Source organism: Camelina sativa, chromosome 5 (assembly GCF_000633955.1).
Source record: "Camelina sativa cultivar DH55 chromosome 5, Cs, whole genome shotgun sequence".
Classification (NCBI taxonomy): Eukaryota; Viridiplantae; Streptophyta; class Magnoliopsida; order Brassicales; family Brassicaceae; genus Camelina; species Camelina sativa.
Window position 1 is genome coordinate 13,883,617 of NC_025689.1, and position 23,662 is coordinate 13,907,278.

Sequence of the window (23,662 nt, forward strand, 5' to 3'; positions counted from 1 at the left end):
GTAACATTAATTTTCAAGATACTATAAACACTAAATTTGTGTAGCATGCAAAACACAAATAATCAATTTTAAAAGCAATTCAACATATCAAACCCATGCGTGGACATTCACTAGTGACTATATATAGTCAAGTCATCTTCCACATTTGTTCATATTATTTTTTCACATTTGCAAATTAAGCACAAAGCGACGTACGAATTTGATGGCTTCCAATCTTCCTATCATCATCTTCCTCGTACTCGTCTCTCTCGCTCTAATTTCCGGATATTCAACAACATCTGATGTGTCAAAGTAAGAACATCTCATAGTCATATCGTTCACTTTTTTGATATTGGTTGCAACTTGCAACTAAATACATACATATATCATTTTGCTTTCTTTGTTTTTAGACATGAAGATGAAACCTATGTTATGCCTACGAATGATTATGGATCGGTTTCGACCGTTGTTGAAGATGTAGTCAAAGCTTCAGGTCCTCAAGCTCTCGATGGCTCTAAAGTGGTTGAGAATGCAGCAGTTTTTAAGAGCTCTTCAAGCAAAAGTAAAAAAGGTTCTAAATTAAATAAAATTGCTTCATTTTATTTTCCTTCAATAGAGATTCTTAATCCTTTAATCATTAAATTTTATATGATAAACAGACTTAAATAAATTGCAGGTTCGAAGAAGAAACATAAGAGCAAGAAAATAGGATCATTGGATGTTAATATCTTTGTCGATATCATCGTAGTAATTGTTGTTCTCCTTGTGATCATTTGTGTTAGTGTCGGCATATACTATTATTATCTGAGGCCCAAAAACAAAGAGGCTCAGAGTATATAATCAAGAAGGTAACTCGCTATGTGCAACTAAACTCATTACATTCTCAGTAGATTAGTTATTTATTAATTAATGTATTGCTAATACAATTTATTTAAACATCAATGCATGGGTCATTGGAAACTCAGACTTCCAAAACAGAGGATTGTGTCTAAACATCATCATCGCTACCATGTCCTCGAAGGAGCTAAACTTTTTTTTTTTTTTNTTTTTTTTTTTGTTTCGGGTATGTAAGTGATGTTTTTATTAATTAAGTCTATATTATATATTTTACAATGTTGAATTATTGTGTTCTTGTTATTTTTATTATTTAGTTCTATTGAGTCATGTTCCCGTCATGAATCTTGATATTAAATAAACTATCACATTCAATAATAAAACTAACTGAAAGAGTACCGACATTAAGTTTGATGATCATGATTGATTACGTTAAAACTGCATTAAACATATCAATATCAATACATATAAAAGTTCAGAACATCCAACTCAACAAACACATGTACTATATATTGAGTACGAATCAACCTCGTGTACCCGTCCAGTGTAATGGTATCTGTGATTTTGAGAGCAAACGTAAGTACTTTTCAGACAATATATGACCAAATAGTTACACGAACGGTCAACTTTTATTTTTTAATCAACGAGTATTTCTATAATATTGGTCTTTTTTCTTCGTTTGCATTGGAAACGAGTCAATGAGTCACCAAAATCACTAGGCAACTAGGATTCGTTTTCCTTCATGTTGTGTTTCAAACCGATTTAGATGCAGAACGTTTAGTAACTTGTTTGTTTGTGTGTGTAGAAACAAGATCGACCGAGGGAGACGACACGAGGATTTACAAGTTTCCAAGGTCAAGGTGACTAACGTACGTCTTGAAGAGCTAAAACCAGCTCTCAAGGTTTATATCAAGTGTTAAACAGAGTACAAGAAACCAGAAAGATGAACAACCCTACAGAGATTTACACCAAGATGAGAAGGAAGAAGATAAACCCTAAAACCTCTATCTTTCTCTCTAGATCTTTCTTCTTGAGACTCACACTCCTCTTACTCTTTTGTCTTCACCCTGTGCTCTCCTTTTATAACCGTTGAATAGCTCTCTTTACAGCTCACATTCAACCTTTGGAGTAACAAACCTTGGAGCAGGGTTTTGTGTATGATGACACGTCCACAAGGCGACACAACAATAGAGTCTTCCTGAACTTGCAACTGGACCTTGAATGAAAACAAGAAGCTTATCGGGCCTTCACCTACCGAAAGGGCCAAACGTTTCATTCCATGCCCAAAACCTTTGTCGGACTGAATTGACTCACAATTCTCCACCTCGATTCTTCCGACAAACCAAGAGAACCCTGTCCGATTCTCTTCTTTGTCCCGATCATCCCGATCGAAAACCCTAGCTCTCTCACGAGCTAGATCTAGTTCCTGTACACACATAGATCCCTTCTCCCATCCTCAAATTTCTTCACCGGTAGAGGTTTGGTAAGAAGGTCTGCTGGATTGATCTCTGTGTCTATCTTTGACATGATCACATCCCCGTCTGCAATCACATCTCGGATGAAATGGTATCGCGTCTGGATATGTTTTGTCCTCTCATAGAAGACACTGTTCTTCGCTAGGCAGATGGCACTATGAGAGTCGCTGAAGATCTCAACACTCTCCTGCTTGAATCCGAGCTCACAGGTAATTCTTCTTGACCATAGAGCCTCCTTTACTGCTTCGGCTAAGGCCATGTATTCTGCCTTTGTTGATGATAGTGCAACAATCTGTTGTAGGCCAAAACGCCAGCTAACGGTGTTTCTTCCAAATTGAAAGACATATCCAGTAATGGATCTTCTCCGATCCAGGTCAATAGCGTAGTCACTATCACAGTAACCTACAATATCAAACTTGTCTGATTTCTTGAATGTCAGACAACAATTTGAGCTTCCCTTTAAATATCTGAGTGTCCAGATAACTGCTTCCTAATGTGTCTTGTTAGGGGAGCTCATGAACCGACTCACCAGTCCTACAGCGTGAGCGATGTCTGGTATGGAGCCTACCATCGCGTACATGATGCTTCCGACTGCACTTGAATAAGGTATGTTCCTCATCCTTGACTCGGTTTCTACCTTTTCTTCTTTCCTTGTACTAGCGAGCTTGAACTGACAACCCATAGGTGTTTGAACCAACCTTGAATCCTCAATTTCAAAGGTCCTCAAAAATTTATCAATGTAGGCTTCTTGAGACAGAATTAGAGTTCCCTTCTGTCTATCTCTGATAATGTCCATTCCTAGGATCCTCTTGGCTGGTCCTAGATCCTTCATTTCAAACCCCTTGCTTAGTAACGCCTTTACCTTACTGATCTCATGCGAATCTTTAGCTGCTATTAGCATGTCGTCCACATATAGAAGTAGGTAAACTTTCTTTCCTTCACCATAATCTCTGAAATACACACAAGTGTCAAACTGACTTCTTGAAAACTTCTGTGACTTCATAAACTTGTCGAATCTCAAATTCCATCGCCTTGGAGACTGTTTTAAACCATATAGTGATTTCTGAAGTAGGCAAACTTGATTTCCTTTAACGTATCCTTCTGGCTGTTCCATAAGTATTCTCTCTTTTCCAAATCACCATTGAGAAAGGCGGTCTTCACATCTAACTGTTCCAGCTCAAAATCTTGATCAACTTCCATCGACAACATCAACTTTATAGTAGTATGTTTCACGACTGGTGCAAACACTTCATTGTAGTCAATACCCTCAACTTGAGCATAGCTTTTTGCTACTAACCTGGCTTTAAACCTTGGTTCTTCATCTTCGGATAATCCTGGTTTAAGCTTATATACCCACTTGCAGCCAATAACCTTCTGCCCTTCTGGTCTCTCTATTAATCTCCAGGTTTGATTCTTATCATCTTATGCCATTTCCTCATCTGGTGCTCCTCCCCATTTCAATTTATCCTTACTGTTCATTGCTTCTTGAAATGTTCTCGGTTCTTCAACCTCAATGATCTCCGACATGGTCAAAGCATAAGCTGCTACATCACCATTATCAAACCTGCTAGGCGGTTTAATAGTTCTCCTTTCTCTATCTCTTGCTAGAAGATATGAATCAAGACCCGTTGGTGAAAATATTCCTTCAGAAACTCTGATCCTTCTTCAGTGTTCCTTTCTGAGGTAGCTCCACCTCCAACTGAACTTTCTCCTTGCTCTCTAATCAATACACCTTCCTGATTACTGTCTGCGAGAGTGACACCAACTTTTCTTTTATCCGGAACTTGTTCTTCAGCCTCACTCGACTCCCTTGACAGCTTTCCAATGTCCTTGTAGAGAGTTTCTTCCCAAAATGTTACATCCGGACTGATGACACATTTTTTCTCTTCATAACTCCAAATTTTGTATCCTTTTACTCCTTGTGGATACCCCATGAATACTCCCTTCTTTGCTCGTGGTTTCAGTTTTTCTTGATCAACGTGATAATACACAAGACAGCCAAACCTCTTCATATGATCGTACTCAGGCTTTGAACCTGTCCAGATCTCCTCTGGAACTTCAAAATTTAGAGGTGTTGACGGCAACCTGTTTATCATGTATACCAGTGTGGAGGTTGCTTCAGCCCAAAAAACTTCTCCTAGCCCTGTTTCACTCAACAAACTTCTCACCTTTTCTAGAATAGTTCTCTTTAGCCTTTCAGCCACTCCGTTTTGTTGTGGAGTGTAGGGACAGGTGTTGTGTCTCATTATGCCATGAGACTTGCAATAATCGTCAAAGATTTTATTGCAATACTCAAGACCATTATCTGTCCTCAGTGTCTTCAGCTTCTTACCGCTTTGATTCTCCACCAAGGTTTTCCATTCCACAAACTTGCTGAATGCTTCATCTTTTGTCTTTAGAAAATAGACCCAAACTTTTCTGGAGAAATCATCAACAAATGAGATGTAATATTGGCATTTTGACAGACTCGGAGTGACGTTAGGAGATCCCCATAGGTCGGAGTGAACATACTCCAAACGATCCTTGGAAGTATACTTTCCACCTTTGAACGATGACCTGTAAAATTTTCCGAGGACACAAAATTCACAGTCTTTCAGCTCTGAGATTTCTTCTTTTTTTAACATTTCTTTCTTTGCCAGTAGCTGTAGACCCTTCTCGCTCATGTGCCCCAACCTGCTGTGCCATAGCATGGTCCTATCTCCGTCTTTAATTGCTGAGTTTGCTTGCTCCACCACCGGTTTTCCATCAAGTATATATAGGGTGTCTTTGTAGTCACCAGCCAAAGCTTCTTTATCCTTACAGAACACTTGCAGTCTAAAGTTTTTAGACTAGAACCAACAACCTTCTGATTCTAGCTGTCCCATAGAGATCAAGTTTCTCTTTGCGGTTGGTGAGTACCTGACTTTTGTCAATATGACAGTGGTGTTGTCATGATTGACAATCTTGATCTTCCCTATAGCTGTAATGTCACAGGACGAATCGTTTCCCATTAGGATCTTTCCTCCATCGACTTCTTCAACATCGAACATTAGATCCTTCCTATATGTTAGATGATAAGAACACCATGTATCCAGAATCCACCCTTTTCTTGTTCTTTCAGACGCAGTTAGCACCACGGGTTCAGAATATATGCCTTCTCCGACACCTGCTTCAGCGTTACTTGTTTGACCTTTCTTGGGACAATCCTTTTTAAAGTGTCTCTCTGCTCCACAAATCCAGCAAGTCTTCTTACCCTTAGCCTTCTCTTTTCCCTTTGCTTGTTTTCCTTTCTGATTAGGCATCTTATCAGTTTTTTTGTACTTAACGTAGAGACCTTCACCGCTGGACTTAGTCAAATAGTTTCCGCTTTGCTTCAACTCTGTCTCCAAGGAGTAGGCTTATTAAGTTATCTCCTTTAACGTAATGGTTTCCTTACCCCCTCTATACTTGAGAGTATGAACCAGCTGAGCAAACTTCGATGGTAAGCTGTTAAGGAGAATAACAGCCTGATCCTCATCACTTAGCTCCACATCTAGACTTCCCAAATCCTGAACCAGTTTGTTGAACACGTCCAGATTCTTGTCCAGATTCTTATCTTCCTCCATCTTAAAACTGTAGAATCTCAGCTTGAGGTAGAATCTGTTCGGTAGAGACTTATCCTGATACTGAGACTCCAGTTCTTCCCACATACGTTGAGAAGTGGTGTGTTTCATGAGCTTTCTCAACACTGGATCCGTTACACTCATACCCAGCAGATTTCTAACCCATCTGTCCTTAGCTAGCCACTTAGGATCTGATTCACTTTCTTTCTCTCCTGAAGCTTTGGGTGAGTCCTCAGTCTTGATGACTGACTCCAGACCAAGTATTTCCAGTTGGCCTAAAATCCTATGTTTCCAGATCGAGAAGTCACATTCCCCATCAAACTTATCCACTTTGAACTTTCCCAGAGTAGGCTCCATCTACTCCTATCACTAGACTTGATCAAAATCTGCTGAGAATAGATCTTCTGATGTATGAACTTCACGAAAGAATATCTCAAGTTGAAAGACACCAACTTTATGACCTCCAACCAAGCTACCATTTGTTGTGTTTCAAACCGATTTAGACGCAGAACGTTTAGTAATTTGTTTGTTTGTGTGTGTAGAAACAAGATCGAACGAGAGAGAGAGACGACACGAGAATTTACAAGTTCTCAAGGTCAAGGTGACCAAGGTACGTCTTGGAGAGCTAAAACCAGCTCTCAAGGTTTATATCAAGTGTTAAACAGAGTACAAGAAACCAGAAAGATGAACAACCCCAGAGAGATTTACACCAAGATGAGAAGGAAGAAGATAAGCTCTAAAACCTCTATCTTTCTCTCTAGATCTTTCTGCTTGATACTCACACTCCTCTTACTCTTTTGTCTTCACCCTGTGCTCTCCTTTTATAACCGTTGAATAGCTCTCTTTATAGCTCACATTCAACCTTTGGAGCAACAAACCTTGGAGCAGGGTTTTGTATACGATGACACGTCCACAAGGAGACACAACAATAGAGTCTTCCTGAACTTGCAACTGGACCTTGAATGAAAATAAGAAGCTTACCGGGCCTTCACCTACCAAAAGGCCTAAACGTTTCATTTCATGCCCAAAACCTTTATCGGACTGAATCGACTCACACTTCAGCTTCATTTAGAATGTACTAACGACTTCCTTTTAAGGCTCACAACAATGTCGAAATCAAATAAAATAGAATTTTGTTTGGTGGTAGACGAAGAGAAAGTCTATTCTCTTTCGGGGGAAAAAAACAAAACCTCCTTTTAAATTAAGCCATCAGAAATATTAATTCTGTGTATGAAATAGCGCATACACGTATTAGAATTTGAAAAAATAGTCAAATTTGGATTGCAGAGATATTATAGTATTTCTGGTCGACAAATTTTGGTATATGCAAGAATTGATATTTTGACTTTAAATATAGTTTAGAACTTAGACTTGAGAAATACACTTTTCAATTGCCCTCTGCCGATACGTGTAAACGGAAACAGCTATAATTTTTTATATATATATTTTTTAAAAATGATGCTGCACCGTCTCGTCTTTACAACGACGTACGTAGTTCTCCCTCTCTAGTTTGACAGAATCATTGAATCGATCATGTTCTTCAGTAAATGAAACTTGTACGATTTATTGGACTGTATTTGGTTCTACTATTGAATGATGTGATTTATTATCCTTCCATGAGGTGAAGAGAAAACCGACAAGAAGAAAGAGGTATAACGTCTCAAAATTTCGATATATTATCTGGTTTTTTTCTTCTTCTTTTTTTTCGTAGTAATGCTGATAATTTTAGTAGTCGGTCGTACTTGTGTCAGTATTACTATCTCATCTGCTTCATTAAGTTTTGTTTATGTTTAGTGATGAGTGTGACTAACCTTGTTATGGAATTTGATATTTTGCATTGCTCTCAATTTCGTTGTGTTATTTATGTTGACTGTTGGAAATGAGTTTGACTTACCGTGTTATGAATATTTGTGCATCAAACTGGAGTCTGGACCTATTTACAAATCTCATAGTTTGGATCAGTGAGTTTTCGGTAGACTTGGAAGTCTCAAGTGTCAATAAGTTACTGCGATCTTCTCCTAATCAGTGGTGGCAGCAAACGAGCTCTCTCACAAAATCAGCAACAATGATTGGAATTATAAACCCTACGTCTCCTTCCTCATTGATTATATAGGAAGAAAATCCACTTAGGGTTCCCGAAGAAGTATCAAAATTCTTATTATAAACCCTACTTATTAATTATTATAAACTCGTAGTCTCTCCTCGTAACAAACTTTTTCTCCTCGACCTTATTATTTTTTCTCAAAAAGATAAAAAATTCAATTTTAAATTCCACAATTGACAACATTCTCAAAATATCTGAGGTTCAAACAAAGAAAAAGACAAAAATCGTAAATAGATTAACGTTTCCAAATCCCCTGATTCTCGGCTATTTTAAAAATAAAAAATTGTCTAAAGTTCTTAAACTACAATAAAAAAAATTAGAGTAAATGGAGGATAACCACATGCTTTAAGGAAATTGAATCAAAGACCTCAAAAATAAAAATAGTCAATCAAAAACATACTTCCTTAGAACACCTCCAAAACAAAAATCAAACATCTTTTCTTCACATTCTATCATATTTTACAAAACTAAGAAAACGGAAAAAAAAAACAAAACAAAAACAAAATGATGCTACTATTTAAACCGTCTATAACCCTAGGGAAAAAGTCAAAACCACGTCCATACCAAATCTTCTCTGAGTCTCTTTTAATGGATAGTATTGAAGCAGCTGAATCTCTCACCCGAAAATGGATTTCTCCGGATCAATCTCGTTCATCTTCTTGCTCCCTCTCTTCCATTTTCTCCACAGATAATCGCGCCGAAGGAAGAAGATTTATCGAAGTCATCAACAGCTTACAATACGCGATTCAAGGAGTGGTCTTGGTGAATCCTGACTCACCAAAACTCACTCGAGCGCATAATCTTGTAACTATCGCTATGAAACAGTTGGAAAAAGAGTTTTACCGTGTTTTAAAATCGAACCGACGAAATCTTGATCATGAATCCGTCTCCGTTCGATCTTCCCCATCTTTCAACCCGAGGAAAAAAGTTTCTATTTATTCTCAAGTTCCTAAATCCGAAGAAGCTGATGTTATGACGGATTTGAAAATGATCGCTGATTGTATGATATCATCCGGTTACGAAAACGAATGTGTCAAGATTTACAAGAAAATAAGAAGATCAATCATGGTCGAAGCGTTGAGAAACTTAGGGTTTGAGAATCTTAGTTTTGGCAAGATTCAGAAATTGGATTGGGATAGTATGGAGAGGAACATCAAGAAGTGGTTAGAAGCTACGAAAGTTGTCATAACAAATCTCTTCGATGGTGAACGTATCCTATGTGATCACGTGTTCTCGCCATCTGTCTCCGTTGCGGAGTCTTGCTTCACGGAGATTACGTTAGATAACGCTTTAACACTCTTTGTCTTCCCCGTGAGTGTTGCAAGATGTAAAAAAACCGTAGAGAAGATCTTCTTGACTCTCGACGTTTACCAAACGATCTCGCAGCTTCTTCCTCAAATCGAAGAGATTTTTAGTTATAATTCGACTTCTTCGGTCCGCTTACAAGCTGCTGATTCTCTCAACAATCTTGGTGAGGCGATTAACTCAATGGTTGCCGAATTCGAAGCTTCCATTACAAAAGAAGCTTCGAAATCGCTAATCCCTGGAGGTGGAGTTCATCAGCTCACAAGGTAATATGAGACCTTGAACATATAAATTCTCATACTAATAGAAGTTTCATATTTTATAGTCACACATTCATTATAAAAAAAACCCTAAAACTAAAAGATAATCTTCTAATTCACCATAATCACAACAGGTACGTCATGAATTTTATAGTCTTCCTTGCCGATTATAATGAGTGTCTTGCTGGAGTTCTCACTGAATCGACGTTGCCATTACCGGAAGATTACTTCGGGAACAATGATGAAGACAACAAAGAAGGAGGAGAAACCGGAACTTCGTCTTCTTCTGCTCCGGTAACGACAAGATTCGCGTGGCTAATCCTCGTCCTGCTTTGTAAAATCGACACAAAATCTCGAATCTACAATGATATGGCTCTATCGTACCTCTTCTTAGCCAACAATCTTGATTACGTGGTCTCCAAGGTACGTACATCGAATCTGAGAGTCGTTTTGGGAGATGAATGGGTGACCAATCACGAAGGTAAAGTTACGCAATACCTAGAAAAATACGAGAAAATAGCTTGGGGAGAAGTGATTACGTCACTTTCCGATCGTGACGAGGAGATGCTCGAAGAACATGTGGCCAAAGAGCGGTTGATGCGATTCAACGAGGCGTTTGAGGAAACGTTTCAGAAGCAGAGCGAGTGGGTTGTACCTGATTCGAAATTGAGAGACGATTTAAAAGGTTCCTTGACGAAGAAGTTAACTACGGTTGCGACGTCGTTTTATGGAAAGTACCAGGTGGAGAATTGGGAGGACATTGTCAGATTTTCCCCTGAAGATTTAGGTTACTACCTTTCTGACCTTTTCTTAGGTACGGGACGATCGTGTATCATCGTTCCTTCCCTTAAACCTTCGGACTCAGGACGTTCGCTTAACTCAGAATCAGGACGTTGAAGTTGTAGTGGCATTTGTGTCAGTATGTACTTTGGATCTTTTCATGGATCAGAGATCGTTGGACATCAGTCATTGTTGGATACGTTACGGCCGGTAAAGCCTATGATTGGTTGGTTTAGCAAGCGAGAGTGTTTAGTATTCAGTACTGTATGTGACATGACCAATATTTGTATAGCTCACAAAACGGCGCAGCCCAGTTTAGAAGATGTCATTTATGATAAGCGTTTAAATTTGTGGCTGTGTGGACGATTTATGTAGGATAATAATTGTTTCTATTAGTTGTCAATATTTATTTTGTGAGTAATTAACAAACAGTACTTTGAAGAAACGAAATCTCGGACCGATTACAAAAATGTTCTAAAAAAATCACTAAATATATAAAGGGAGAAAAACTAGATTAACCTAAATTAAGGGGTTAATTACTAAAGTAACTTATAAAATGTAAGGGTTAGATAAATTATTTTTTTTGCCTAAAATACTATTTTTTTGTTTTGTTAGGAAAAAAAATAAAGTCAAATTTACCATCCCAGAAATTTTTCTCAAAAATCAAAATATTTTCAAAAGTCTGCCGGACTAGTTGTGATAGATTAATTTGTGTATGACAGATTTGTTTTTGCACAACCGATTTATTTTTGTATGATAGATTTATTATGACAGACATTATTTCGGACGATAGATTTTTTAACTACAGTTATAACAGATTTATAATTGATGACAAATTTATTTTTTACGACAGAATTATTTATAAAGACACCACAGACTTTCACAATATATGACATATTTGATATAATGTCTGGCAGATTTATTTTCCATAGTTATTTCAGATTTATTTTCTTGATTAAAAATATGTTGTAACATGACAAATTTTTTTACAGAGAAATAATTACTAGGTTGACCTCTAGTGATAACAGATTTTTTACAACATATTTTTTAATTTAACCAAAAATCTGTCGTTTCATAACAGATTTATAACTTTTTTAAAAAATTGCTAAAATGACCTATGTGAACACCATATGTTATGGTAGATTTGTTTACGTTATGAGAGTTTTTTGGTTTGCTTCCAAAAATCTGGTGTTTGATAACAGATTCATTAGATGTAAAATGTCAATATAGTGACAACATATTTGTTTTAAGTTATATTTTTTCAGTCATATTTTTGTTAATTAGATTTTTTATAAATCATATTATGAATCATATTTTTAAACTCATATATTTAAGAGAATTTGTTAAAAAAGCCCCTTTTGATATACCCTTTTTCAAAAATACCCTATTTTCTGGCCATTTTTATTTTTGCCCTCTTTTAATTTTTAATGACCATTTTACCCTTACATGAAAATTATTTTATTCAATAAAAAGAAAAACAAAATTTTCCCGCCAAAAAAATTTCCAACATATTTTTCCGCCAAAAATTTTTCGAAAAAATTTTCCTGCCAAAAATTTTTGTAAATTTTTTTGGCGGGAAAGCTTTTTTGTCGAAATTTTTTATCAAAAATTTTTTTGTCAAAAAGATTTTGATAAAAAATTTCGACAAAAAAGCTTTCCCGCCAAAAAAATTTACAAGGTTTTTAAAAGGTTTTATAAGGTTTCTACTTTATAAAAGCCTTATAAACACCTTGTAAAGGCTTTTACAAGATTTTTTAAAGAGTTTTAAAAGGTTTTTTAAACAACTTGTAAACGCTTTTACAAGATTTTTAAAAGGTTTTTAAAAGGTTTAAAAAGGTTTTTAAAAGGTTTTTAAAAGGTTTTTAAAAAGATTTTTAAAAAGTTTTTAAACACCTTGTAAACACTTTTACAATGTTTTTAAAAACCTTGTAAAAGTTTTTATAAGATTTTTAAAAGGGTTTTAAAAGGTTTTTAAACACCTTGTAAATGCTTTTAAAAAGTTTTTAAAAGCGTTTACAAGGTGTTTAAAAACCTTTTAAAAGCATTTACAAGCTTTTTAAAAGTATTTACAAGGTTTTTAAAAGCGTTTACAATGTGTTTAAAAACCTTTTAAAAACCTTGTAAACGCTTTTAAAAGTTTTTTTAAAAGCGTTTACAATGTTTTTAAAAGGTATAAATTTCAATATTTTTGGCGGAAAAATTTTTCGATTTTGGCGGGAAATTTTTTTTTTTGGCGGGAAAAAAATAATTTTTTCGGGAAAATTTTTTGATTTTGGCGGGAAAAAAATTTTGGCGGAAAATTTTTTTGGCAGGAAAATATTTTTGATTTTGATGACTGTACATTCTTGCTGTCAATCAAAAAAGGGTAATTTGGTCATTTTGTATATAAAGAGGGGTAGTTTTAAAAATGGTCAACATGAAGGGGTATTTTTAAAAAGAGGTATGGAAAAAGGGGCATTTTTGAGAATGCCCCTATATTTAAAACATATTTTATACATTTTAATTTTCCTAAATCATATTAAAAAGTTTAGCATCATATTTTAAAATCATATATTTATATATTATATAATATTTTCATAAATCTTATTTTAATATTTTTTATATACAATATTTTAGTTATAATTTCATTATATTTTTTATAAAACTTATTTAAACTATATAATCTTAAACATCATATTTTTAAATCATATATTTATACATAATATTTTTATAAACAATTTTTTGAATATTATTTTTATACATTATATTTTAAATCATATTTTATTTTTATAAATTATGTTAAAAAAATAAATATCATATTTTTTAAACCATTTTCTATTTTTCACTAATCATATTTTTAAATCAAAATATTAAATACTACTCCCTCCGTTTCAAAATATAGGATGTTTTAGTTAAAACACACATATTAAGGAAAAGTTACTTTTAAACAGCTTAACCAATCAGAAATAAGACTGCATAATATAAAATATAGATTTAATCTAAAAGTTGCATAGAAAATTGGAAACATCCTATATTATGAAACAAAAATACTTCTCTAAACATCCTATATTATGAAACGGAGGGAGTATAATTTTTTGGTTTTTCGTTTTTTTTTTAAAAAAAAATTTTAAAAAAAAATTCTGGATTTTTACTCTTTTTACCTAAAATTGTGTCACTCTAATTATTAGATAGGATGGAGTTTAATCTAGCAATTAATTGCCAAATTTGTGTCAAACTGGTATGTTTTCACATATATAAAAAGAAGATTTATGCTATTTTAAAATATAATTTGCTCTGGATTTAAAATTAATGTTGTATTAGACTTCTTAAGATATAAATGTCATTTTATAAACATAATTTATCATTTGATTTTACATCTAATGAAAACAAAAGTCAAGAGCCAAAAAAATTGTACAAATATGGTAAAATAAATAATTTTTAAAAATTTTATATGAAAATGATGCTTAAATTGAAAGAAATGTTGTAACATCCACGAACCGGAATCCCGATTTAAGGGATGCATCGATCGATTTAGGCTTTGCATCGGTCGATGCAAGTGTTGGTTTGTGCAGAGCGATTAAGTTAAACGCTCATTTTGTTGCGTTTTGCTTTGTGGAAAACCCTTGGGTCGGGTATTTATGGGGGAAAAGTTGAAAATTGTGAGTTTTGGTCGTTCTTTGCATTCTTAAAGAGTTAGAAAAGTTTCTAAGAAGTTTTGTGAGTTTTGGGAGCCTTCTGGGTCAGTTTTTGTTGTTATTAGAGCGTAGAGAAGGAGATCTGAACGTGGCTGTCGAGTAGGGGTCATGGGAAGCTTGTTTCTCGTTGTTTCTCATCAGATTCTTCATTTTCAAGATGAGTGCATGACCATGGCTTATCTGACCATGAAATCTCTGAGTTCTTTGTGTTTTATGTGATTTAGGAATGGTTTTGCATTGTTTGTTATGATTCTCGTTGTATCTATGATCTTTGTGATGTTGTTGGTCGAATCTCGGAGTTGGAGGTCGAAATCGGGACGATGACGGCGTCAGGATTAATTGCCAGATGCAGAGAGTGCATCGGTCGACGCGTTTAGGGATTTGGAGATCTGCATCAGTCGTCGCAAGGTGTGAATCGGTCGACGCATCTAGGAATTTGGAAGATTGCATCGATCGATGCAAGGCGAGCATCAGTCGATGCAAGGGAAGCTGCATCAGTCGACACAAGGCGTGTGTCGGTCGATGCAGACCCCAACCGTTTGCAATTTGGTTGATTTGTAGTATTGTGTTTGTTGTTTGAGCTTGGAGTTCTTACTGCTTATGTGTATAGCCTAGTAGATTGAATGATTGCCTCACTAAGTATTTTGTGGTAATACTTACGCCTCTCTTTTGTGTTGTGGCGCAGGTAAAGGTAAAATGTGATCGTGGGATCTGGGCGATAAAGAGGAAGATGTTCTAGAGGCTTGATTGATTGTAGTCTAGCTATTGTTAAGTTGCTAGAGTTGAGTCGATAGAACATCGTAGGATGTTGGAATTTGGTTATTGAATTTATTGGTTTATTGGATTATTCATTGTTAGATATTTAATTGTTTAATTGTATTGTTTGGTTATCCGCTGTTGTTGATTGATGCTAGGTTGTTAGTGGGTATAGGACCACTAGAGATTTATTAAACTTTAAAAAAAAAAAACAGGAAGGGTTATTTCAAATGTGTAGTCAACATTTTCCAAAATAAGTTTCAAACACTACTAATTAATATGATGCACAATAGTGAAATTAATTATTGTCTAGCATTAAATAATGAAAGCTCAATGAATTAAATCATTAATTCACTATATTGACTAGAACCACTTTGGAAAGAAATATAACTTTCATGTGCAAAATAGTTCAATTCAAGATTTTAACATGCAAGTGGTTTAATCCGGATTTTAGTTTTGGTTGACTGATTTGGTATTAAAAAAAATGATCATTGTAAAACCAAACCGAATCTAATATAGTTTAGTAGAATTTTGATTTAGCTTTGAAGACTTGAAGTAGTTTTTAAGCAAGTTATATTTACTATCAATATAGGAAAAAAATATTAATTTCATTTTGGTTCATATCGGTTAAAGTATTTTTATTATATTAAAAAATAACCATTAATCAAAGGCATATTTTCGGTTCTCTGAATTGATATTTTCAATTTAATTTAGCTCGAACTGGTTCGGTTTATCGTAACTAATCCAAGAAACAGTCAACACATTTTTAGTAAATCATCCACCTTTGACTATCATCAGTGTCTGAAATCATATCTCTTTACTTCATTTCTATTTAAATGAATTAGGGCATTTTTTCTTCATCACATCCAAAAACAAGAAAATTGAAAAGAGAGATTAAAATTATAGTGACCATGGCAAGAGTGAATGTAAAACTTGCATGGATAGAGAATGACAAGACAAGAGCACGAAGTTTAAAGCAAAGAAGAGAAGTATTACTCAAAAAGGTGAAAGAGCTAACTATATTGTGTGATGTATGGGCTTGTATATTCATTTTCAGTCCAAATGAAGCTGCACCAGTGGTATGGCCATCAGTTGAGATGACTCGTGGCTTCTTAGACGATTTCTTTGCCTTACCAAAGTTCGTGCTGGAGAAGAAAGAGATGGAAGTCAAATCATTTTTGAAAGAGAAGAAAAGCACATGCGGATGGTCCGCGCGGACTGGTTCGAAATGGATACTTTGGAGCAACGTTTAGAAGATGAAATAGAGTTCAATTTGGCTGAAATTTGGTGGGAAGCTTCGTGGTGCTATAGGCTTCATATCCAACAGTTATTATGTAAATTAACCGATGGTTAATATGGACGTTTTCCATGTACGTGTTGGGACAATGTCGGGGTGTGGAGCAACACCAAGGTGGTATCGGTCGACACCAGCATGTTGATGTGTGTTTGGGTCGTACAAAAATGGATGGAATTAGGATTTGTGTAGGGAGGATCAACAAAGGTAATGTCGAGGGCGTCAGTGTCAACTGACACCATGTGTGTTGGATCCCAAGTGGTGCGATGGATGACGATCGACACCAGGTGGCGGTACTGATTGACACTGGAGGATTTGATGGTTAATCAGAGTATTCATGGAGAAGTGTTGTCTGTGACTAGACATAACAAAATATTCCAGCCCACCTCTCTTGTTACTTGATCGCTAGGGATGGTTGGTTGTGCGACTCAGTAACTAGATGAGATGGTTTTTGGAATACGTGGTTAAGTGAAACTTGGTCCAGGAAGTAGAAACAAATGGCTTGCTCGGTCGGATGTCGAAGGAGTCTGATGCAGAGTGATTGGAGTCTACAAATGTAAGGTGCTTGTGGAGTTGAAGTACGTTTGTATGACTATGTTCTGTGGATGCGGAGTATGGGTTAGTTAGACATAGTCTGTATTTGTGGAAGTTTTTATAAAGAGTGATTTCTACTCTAATTGTCTTGTCGAAATTATGGGGTTCCAGTAAAATCATTTCCCGTGAATTCAGTGCAAGGATTAGGAATCCAAGTGCGATAATCTCAATTTACAAAGGGAAAGTCTTTTTCACTGTAACAAAATGTAGACAAGATGTTAAAAAGTTATTCCAAAACTGGATTTTAAAAGATACACATGAAAAGAATAAGTGTTACTTTGATTCTTATAAAATATCTATTTAAAAAAGTAGAGCCATTATTTTCACTCTTCACTATGATTTCTTTTACAAAGATAGATGAATTTTTTTGCATTTATAATAAAAATCTAGCAAAATAAAAGATCTTCTATGATCACAAAAACTTATGAAAACGTCCTGCATTTTTATGATTCTGAATTTTCTTAAATTAATATTGTCACCAAATAATAGTTCACAAAATATTAATGGTATTATATAACTCACCAAAAAAATTGGTACTTATTTTTTCTTAGAGCAAATTATTTTGTGAATGAACTCGATACATACTATATTAGCTAGGAAGAAGTGTATTTGGCTGATTTTTTTTGTAAACCATACATTTATTAGAATATAATTCTGTGATGTGAAATCCAATCGGGAGGAAAAAGGTTTACAAAAACAACTTCAGATGCAAGTTGTCTTGAGCAACGTGCTAAATATGGTTTGAGTTTTTAATAATTAATTTTTTTGTTTGTCAACTACTAGAGCTCAAAAGACTGGTCTATTAGTCAAATATCTACATTCGTAGGGAACATGACTCAATCCTTGATTTGATGGTATCTTCTACAATTGGACTTACTACTGACTATTACTGCACTAAGGTCACTTCACTAAATAATTAGTTTTATATGATTTTAATGATTTTGGATGAATTTGTAAGAAAATAATTATGATTAATAGTAAAATTCTCTCTAGCACCACATAAAGTCATGAGATTTGTAACATCCGTGAACCGGAATCCCGGTTTGGGAGTTGCATCGGTTGATGCAGATGGTGCATCGGTCGATGCATGTTCAATTCTGTGCGTTTTGACTTAAGTCAAACGCTGCGTTTTGGGTTAAGGAAAACCCTTAGATGCGAGTTTTTGTCTCATTCGTGGTGGTGTGGCCGTTTTTGAGAAAAGAGAAAGAGAGAAAAGTTGTTCCTGAGTGTTCTTGAGAATTCTGGGAGATTGGAGGCGTTCCTGTAGAGATCTGTAGCTGGGATCGTTGTAGGAGCTTCCTAGAGGCTTGTTCTTGTTTGTTTAAGGTTCAGATTCTTCTGTGGCAAAGGTAAGTGCATGACCATGGCTTATCTAAGCTAGAGATCTCTCTGATTTGCTTGTTATGTGTTGTTAGGCTGGTTAGATTGTTATTTGGGACGTTGGGAAGCTTTCTTGTGGCTTGGGATCGAGTTTCGTGGTTGCAGGAACGAAGATCCGGCGAGAAGCTTCGGAGGAAAACGATGCTCGGCATTGCATCGGTCGATGCACTTTGTGCGTCGGTCGATGCAGAGGCGAGGACGGCGCGTAAACTCTAGGGTTTTCGTGTTATGTCGAGCATGCGTCGGTCGATGCATATCTTGCATCGGTCGATGCAAGTTAACCTTGCATCGGTCGACGCAGATCTTGCGTCGGTCGACGCAACCTCCATCTGGTGTCGGTCGATGCATGTTGGTATCGGTCGATGCAGAGTCCTGGTTTGTTATTGTTGATTGTTGAATGTTGTTTGATGGTTAGAGATGTCTCTATTGCTTGTGTGTATAGCCCAGTAGATGGGAGGATTGCCTTACTGAGTGTTTATAAAATACTCATGCATTGCAATATGTGTTTGTGGTGCAGGTAAAGGCAAAGTGTGATCGTGGAATCAAGGCAATGAAGAGGAGGATGTTCTAGGGACTCGGTTTGATGTTGTCTGGCTTGCTAGGTTGCTAGAGTTGAGTCATTAGAACATTGCTAGGTTGCTGGTTCTATGATTTCTGCTATTTGATTATTGGATATTGTTGATGTTATGATTATTGGTTATTATTGGATTATTATTTGGATATTGATTGGTATTGGTTATTCCGCTGTTGGTTGTAATTGTGGTTATGTGGCTAGTGGGTATGGGACCACTAGTTGTGGTTTATTTATTATATTATAATTATTATTTATTTTAAAAGAAAAAAAAGGTCGGTCGTTTCATTTTGGTATCAGAGCCCTTACGGTTCTAGGTTTGGGTTCACTAGGTTTCTGTTGTAGATGTTTGGGATTGCATGTCTTGATTGATTATGTGAGTTAGTCAATTGTGTGTGGCATGGAGTCCTAGAACATCCTCTTCGAGCCGAGTGTGTGATTCCACGGTGAGTTTATGTTTCTGTGTTATAATAGAAATTGTTTGCTTAGCCTTCTGTTCATGGTAGTGCAGATGGTTAGAGAGGATGATGTGGCTGGTCGAGGTCGTGGACTTGGACGTGGTCGTGGTAGGGGCAGAGACCCAGTGGTTAGTGAGACCGAGGACCAGAGTGTGACAGCTGAGGGTGTTGGCGAGTCGCAGGGTGTTCCGGGGGATTCGTGAGTGTGGCAGGAGGGGGCGGTGTTGATGCTCCAGTAGCCGGTGATGCTCGGGTTGTGGGTGTGGGAGTCCCAACGGGTGGAGTCCCTGGTACTGACTTTGCGGCTATGCTAGCATAGGTGTTNTTTGTGCATCGGGCGATGCAGATGCGAGGACGGCGCGTAAACTCTAGGGTTTTCGTGTTATGTCGAGCATGCGTCGGTCGATGCATATCTTGCATCGGTCGATGCAAGTTNAGCCAGTGGTTGCGGATGTGGGAGCACATAGACATTATTTGTCTATGCTCAAGGAGATGACGGATCTGTTCACTGAGAGGTTTTCGGGTGGTATAGATCCTACTGTTGCGGATGCATGGAGGACGAGTGTGGAACGTAACTTCCATATTCTGAGATGTCCTGAGGAGTTTTGGGTGGACATAGGGGTCTACTATTTGAGTGGTGATGCTGAGTTGTGGTGGAGATCAGTGGCTGCTAGGAGAGTGCAGCGGGAGATGACTTGGGCTGACTTCGTCTTGGAGTTCAACCGCAAGTATTTTCCTAGAGAGGCATTGGATCGGTTGGAGGTGCAGTTCCTTCAGTTGTCTCAGGGGACACGGTCAGTGCGGGAGCTGGACTTGGAGTTCAGTCGACTTCTTTGTTATGGGGGTCGGGCTTTGGAGTCTGAGGAGGCTCAGATCAGGAGGTTTTTGAGGGCTCTACGTGATGATTTGAGAGTTCACTGTAGAGGGCGGAGTTATGCTACGCGTGCAGAGCTGGTTGAGACTGCAGCAGAGATTGAGGAGGATATTCGGGCACAGTCAGTGGCGGTAGCTCCAGCAGTTCAGCCTAGTAAGGCTCAGCAGCAGGGTGGTTCTAGCAGGGGCGGTAGGCATGCTCAGGGAACCAAGAGGAAGTGGGAGGCTACGCAGAAGCCGAGTGGTGCGGGTTGCTTCGGTTGTGGGTGCAAGGATCAAAGGGTTGCTAGTTGTCCCAAGAGGAGTGTTCCGACGACAGGACCTCGGGTATGTTATCATTGTAGGGAGACAGGGCACATCAAGCCTTTTTGTCCCAAGTTGCAGTCGGCAGCAGTGGCAACGTTGCAGCAAGTGCAGCCTGGAGGTCAGCAGGTGGCACGGATTGAGCAGACGCCACGTGCTTACACGACAGTAGAGACTGGTGGAACCAGTGCCGGGGCGATCACAGGTATAATTTCTGGTACTTAATCTTTGTGAATTTAGTAGGGTCAGATTTTATGTTTTCCTGTGATAAAGTGTTAGGTTATCAACACATGAGGTTTGTGTAGGGACCTTGTTGGTGGGCGGGTTTAAGTCCCATGTTATGTTTGATTCTGGAGCTTCTCATAGCTTCATTACTCCGGAGTGTGCAGAGTGTGCGGGGATCAGCGGGGATCCTGGAGAGCGTGCAGGAGTTGTCAGGGTTGCGGGAGGTGAGTTCCTGAGAGTGATTGGACGGGCTAGAGGAATTGATATTCAGATCGCAGGAGAGTCGTGGCCAGCGGATTTGCTTATCAGTCCAGTGGAGCTATATGATGTTATTCTCGGGATGGATTGGTTGCATCGGCATAGGGTGCATTTGGATTGCCATCGGGGTAGAGTGGAGTTTGAGCGTTCAGGAGGGAAGTTGGTTTTTCAGGGTATTAGACCGACTTCGGGGAGTCTCGTGATCTCAGCCATTCAGGCTGGGAAGATGATCGAGAAGGGCCGTGAGGCTTATCTGGTTACTATATCTATGCCAGAGTCAGTGGGGAAGTCTACGGTTAGCGGTATTCCAGTAGTGGAGGAGTTTGAGGATGTGTTTCAGTCTTTGCAGGGATTACCACCATCTCGGTCGGATCCTTTTACCATTGAACTGGAACCGGGGACGACACCGTTATCCAAGGCTCCTTACAGAATGGCTCCAGCAGAGATGGCAGAGCTGAAGAAGCAGCTAGAGGATTTGTTGAGTAAGGGATTCATCCGTCCTAGTGTATCACCGTGGGGAGCGCCGGTGTTGTTTGTGAAGAAGAAGGATGGGAGTTTCAGGTTATGTATTGATTATCGGGGTTTGAACCGGGTCACTGTGAAGAACAAGTATCCTCTTCCTAGGATCGATGAGTTGTTGGATCAGTTGAGGGGTGCTACTTGGTTCTCCAAGGTAGATCTGGCGTCGGGTTATCATCAGATACCGATAGATGAGGCAGATGTGAGGAAGACTGCTTTCAGGACGAGGTATGGGCACTATGAGTTTGTGGTGATGCCTTTCGGATTGACTAACGCGCCAGCAGCGTTTATGAGATTGATGAACAGTGTGTTTCAGGAGTTTCTGGATGTATCTGTCATCATTTTCATCGACGATATCCTGGTTTATTCTAAGAGTCCTGAGGAGCATGCAGTGCATTTGAGGGCAGTTATGGAGAAGCTTCGGGAGCAGAAGTTGTTTGCCAAGTTGAGCAAGTGTAGTTTTTGGCAGCGTGAGATGGGCTTTCTGGGTCACATTGTTTCTGCAGAGGGGGTTTCTGTAGATCCAGAGAAGATTCAGGCTATCAGAGATTGGCCTAGACCGCAGAATGCCACAGAGATCAGGAGTTTCCTTGGATTGGCAGGTTACTACAGGAGATTTGTGCAGGGGTTTGCAAGCAGAGCACGTCCTATGACTAAGTTGACAGGGAAGGATGTTCCTTTTGTCTGGTCAGAAGAGTGTGAGGAAGGCTTTGCAAGCCTGAAGGAGATGTTGACTACTGCGCCAGTGTTGGCTTTGCCTGAGCAGGGAGAACCCTATGTGGTTTATACAGATGCATCTAGAGTTGGTTTGGGTTGTGTTCTGATGCAGCATGGGAAGGTGATTGCCTATGCTTCGCGGCAGTTGCGGGTGCATGAAGGCAACTATCCTACTCATGATTTGGAGATGGGTGCTGTAGTTTTTGCCCTGAAGATTTGGAGATCTTATCTTTATGGTGCAAAGGTACATGTGTTCACAGATCATAAGAGCCTGAATTGTATATTCACTCAGCCTGAGTTGATTTTAAGACAGATGCGGTGGATGGAGCTTGTGGCAGATTATGATTTGGAGATAGCCTATCATCCTGGTAAGGCTAACACGGTTGCAGATGCTCTGAGTCGGAAGAGGGTAGCTTCGGCTCAGGAGCAGGAGATGGAGTCACTGGTAGGGGAGATCAGTGCTTTGAGCTTGTGTGCTGTTTCACAGGAACCGTTGGGTTTGGAAGCAGTAGATAGAGCAGATCTTCTGAGTAGGGTGCGGTTGGCTCAGGAGAAGGATTTGGGGCTGGTGAATGCCTCTAAGGATGTGGATTCAGAGTATCAGGTCTCAGATAATGGTACTATCTTGGTGCACGGTCGGGTTTGTGTGCCCAAGGATGAGGAGTTGAGACAGGAGATTCTGAGAGAGGCTCATGCGAGCAAGTTGTCTATTCATCCAGGAGCGACTAAGATGTACCGTGATCTCAAGAGGTACTATCATTGGGTCGGGATGAAGAAGGATGTAGCTAGTTGGGTTTCGAGGTGTGATGTGTGTCAGCTAGTGAAGGCTGAGCATCAGGTTCCTGGCGGGTTACTGAAGAGTTTACCCATTCCTGAGTGGAAGTGGGATATGATCACCATGGATTTTGTGGTAGGATTGCCAGTGTCACGGACCTTTGATGCTATTTGGGTCATTGTGGACCGGTTGACTAAGTCAGCACATTTTCTGGCCATTAAGAAGACTGATGGAGCAGCGGTCTTGGCTAAGAAGTATGTGAGAGAGATAGTCAGATTGCATGGGGTGCCAGCGAGCATTGTGTCTGATAGGGATTCTAAGTTCACTTCGGTGTTCTGGAAAGCATTTCAGGCAGAGATGGGCACTAAGGTGCATATGAGTACAACTTATCATCCCCAGACAGATGGACAGTCTGAGAGGATGATCCAGACGCTGGAGGATTCGTTGAGGATGTGTGTGTTGGATTGGGGTGGCCATTAGGCAGATCACCTGAACCTGGTAGAGTTTGCTTACAACAACAGTTATCAGGCGAGTATTAAGATGGCTCCTTATGAGGCTTTGAATGGGAGACCATGTCGTACATCATTATGCTGGACTCAGGTGGGGGAGAGGAGCATGTTTCGTGCTAGTTTTGTTCAGGAGACCTCAGAGAAGATTCGGGTTCTCAAGCTGAACATGAAGGAGGCTCAGGATAGGCAGAGGAGTTATGCTGATAGGAGGAGGAGAGATCTTGAGTTTCAGGTAGGAGACAGAGTGTACCTTAAGATGGCCATGTTGCGGGGTCCGAACAGGTCATTTGCAGTGACTAAGTTGAGTCCGAGGTATATGGGTCCATTCAGAGTGATTGAGCGGGTTGGACCAGTGGCATATAGATTGGAGTTACCTGAGGTGATGCGTGCATTCCATAAGGTTTTCCATGTGTCTATGTTGCGGAAGTGTCTCCGTGA

At 38.5% G+C, this 23,662-nt stretch overlaps 2 protein-coding genes and 1 long non-coding RNA gene across 3 annotated transcripts; all 3 read left to right on the plus strand.

Moving 5' to 3' along the window:
- Positions 187-819, plus strand: LOC104786836. The gene is made up of 3 exons (XM_019245286.1): positions 187-291; positions 390-550; positions 656-819. The coding sequence occupies exons 1-3, from the start codon at positions 203-205 to the stop codon at positions 817-819; spliced, it is 414 nt and encodes a 137-aa protein (XP_019100831.1). The 5' UTR covers positions 187-202.
- On the plus strand, positions 2,114-7,091 carry LOC109133097. The gene is made up of 3 exons (XR_002038040.1): positions 2,114-2,497; positions 2,590-2,894; positions 6,412-7,091. It is a non-coding gene; the product is annotated as an uncharacterized LOC109133097 (long non-coding RNA).
- Positions 8,441-10,632, plus strand: LOC104786837 (exocyst complex component EXO70A1). The gene is made up of 2 exons (XM_010512295.1): positions 8,441-9,544; positions 9,673-10,632. The coding sequence occupies exons 1-2, from the start codon at positions 8,478-8,480 to the stop codon at positions 10,433-10,435; spliced, it is 1,830 nt and encodes a 609-aa protein (XP_010510597.1). The 5' UTR covers positions 8,441-8,477; the 3' UTR covers positions 10,436-10,632.

Coding starts and splice junctions, on each gene's coding strand:
- LOC104786836 (XM_019245286.1), top strand. CDS start 203: ATGGCTTCCAATCTTCCTATCATCATCTTCCTCGTACTCGTCTCTCTC. Junction 292..389: donor ACAACATCTGATGTGTCAAA/GTAAGAACATCT, acceptor CTTTGTTTTTAG/ACATGAAGATGAAACCTATG. Junction 551..655: donor TTCAAGCAAAAGTAAAAAAG/GTTCTAAATTAA, acceptor AATAAATTGCAG/GTTCGAAGAAGAAACATAAG.
- LOC104786837 (XM_010512295.1), top strand. CDS start 8,478: ATGATGCTACTATTTAAACCGTCTATAACCCTAGGGAAAAAGTCAAAA. Junction 9,545..9,672: donor GGAGTTCATCAGCTCACAAG/GTAATATGAGAC, acceptor TAATCACAACAG/GTACGTCATGAATTTTATAG.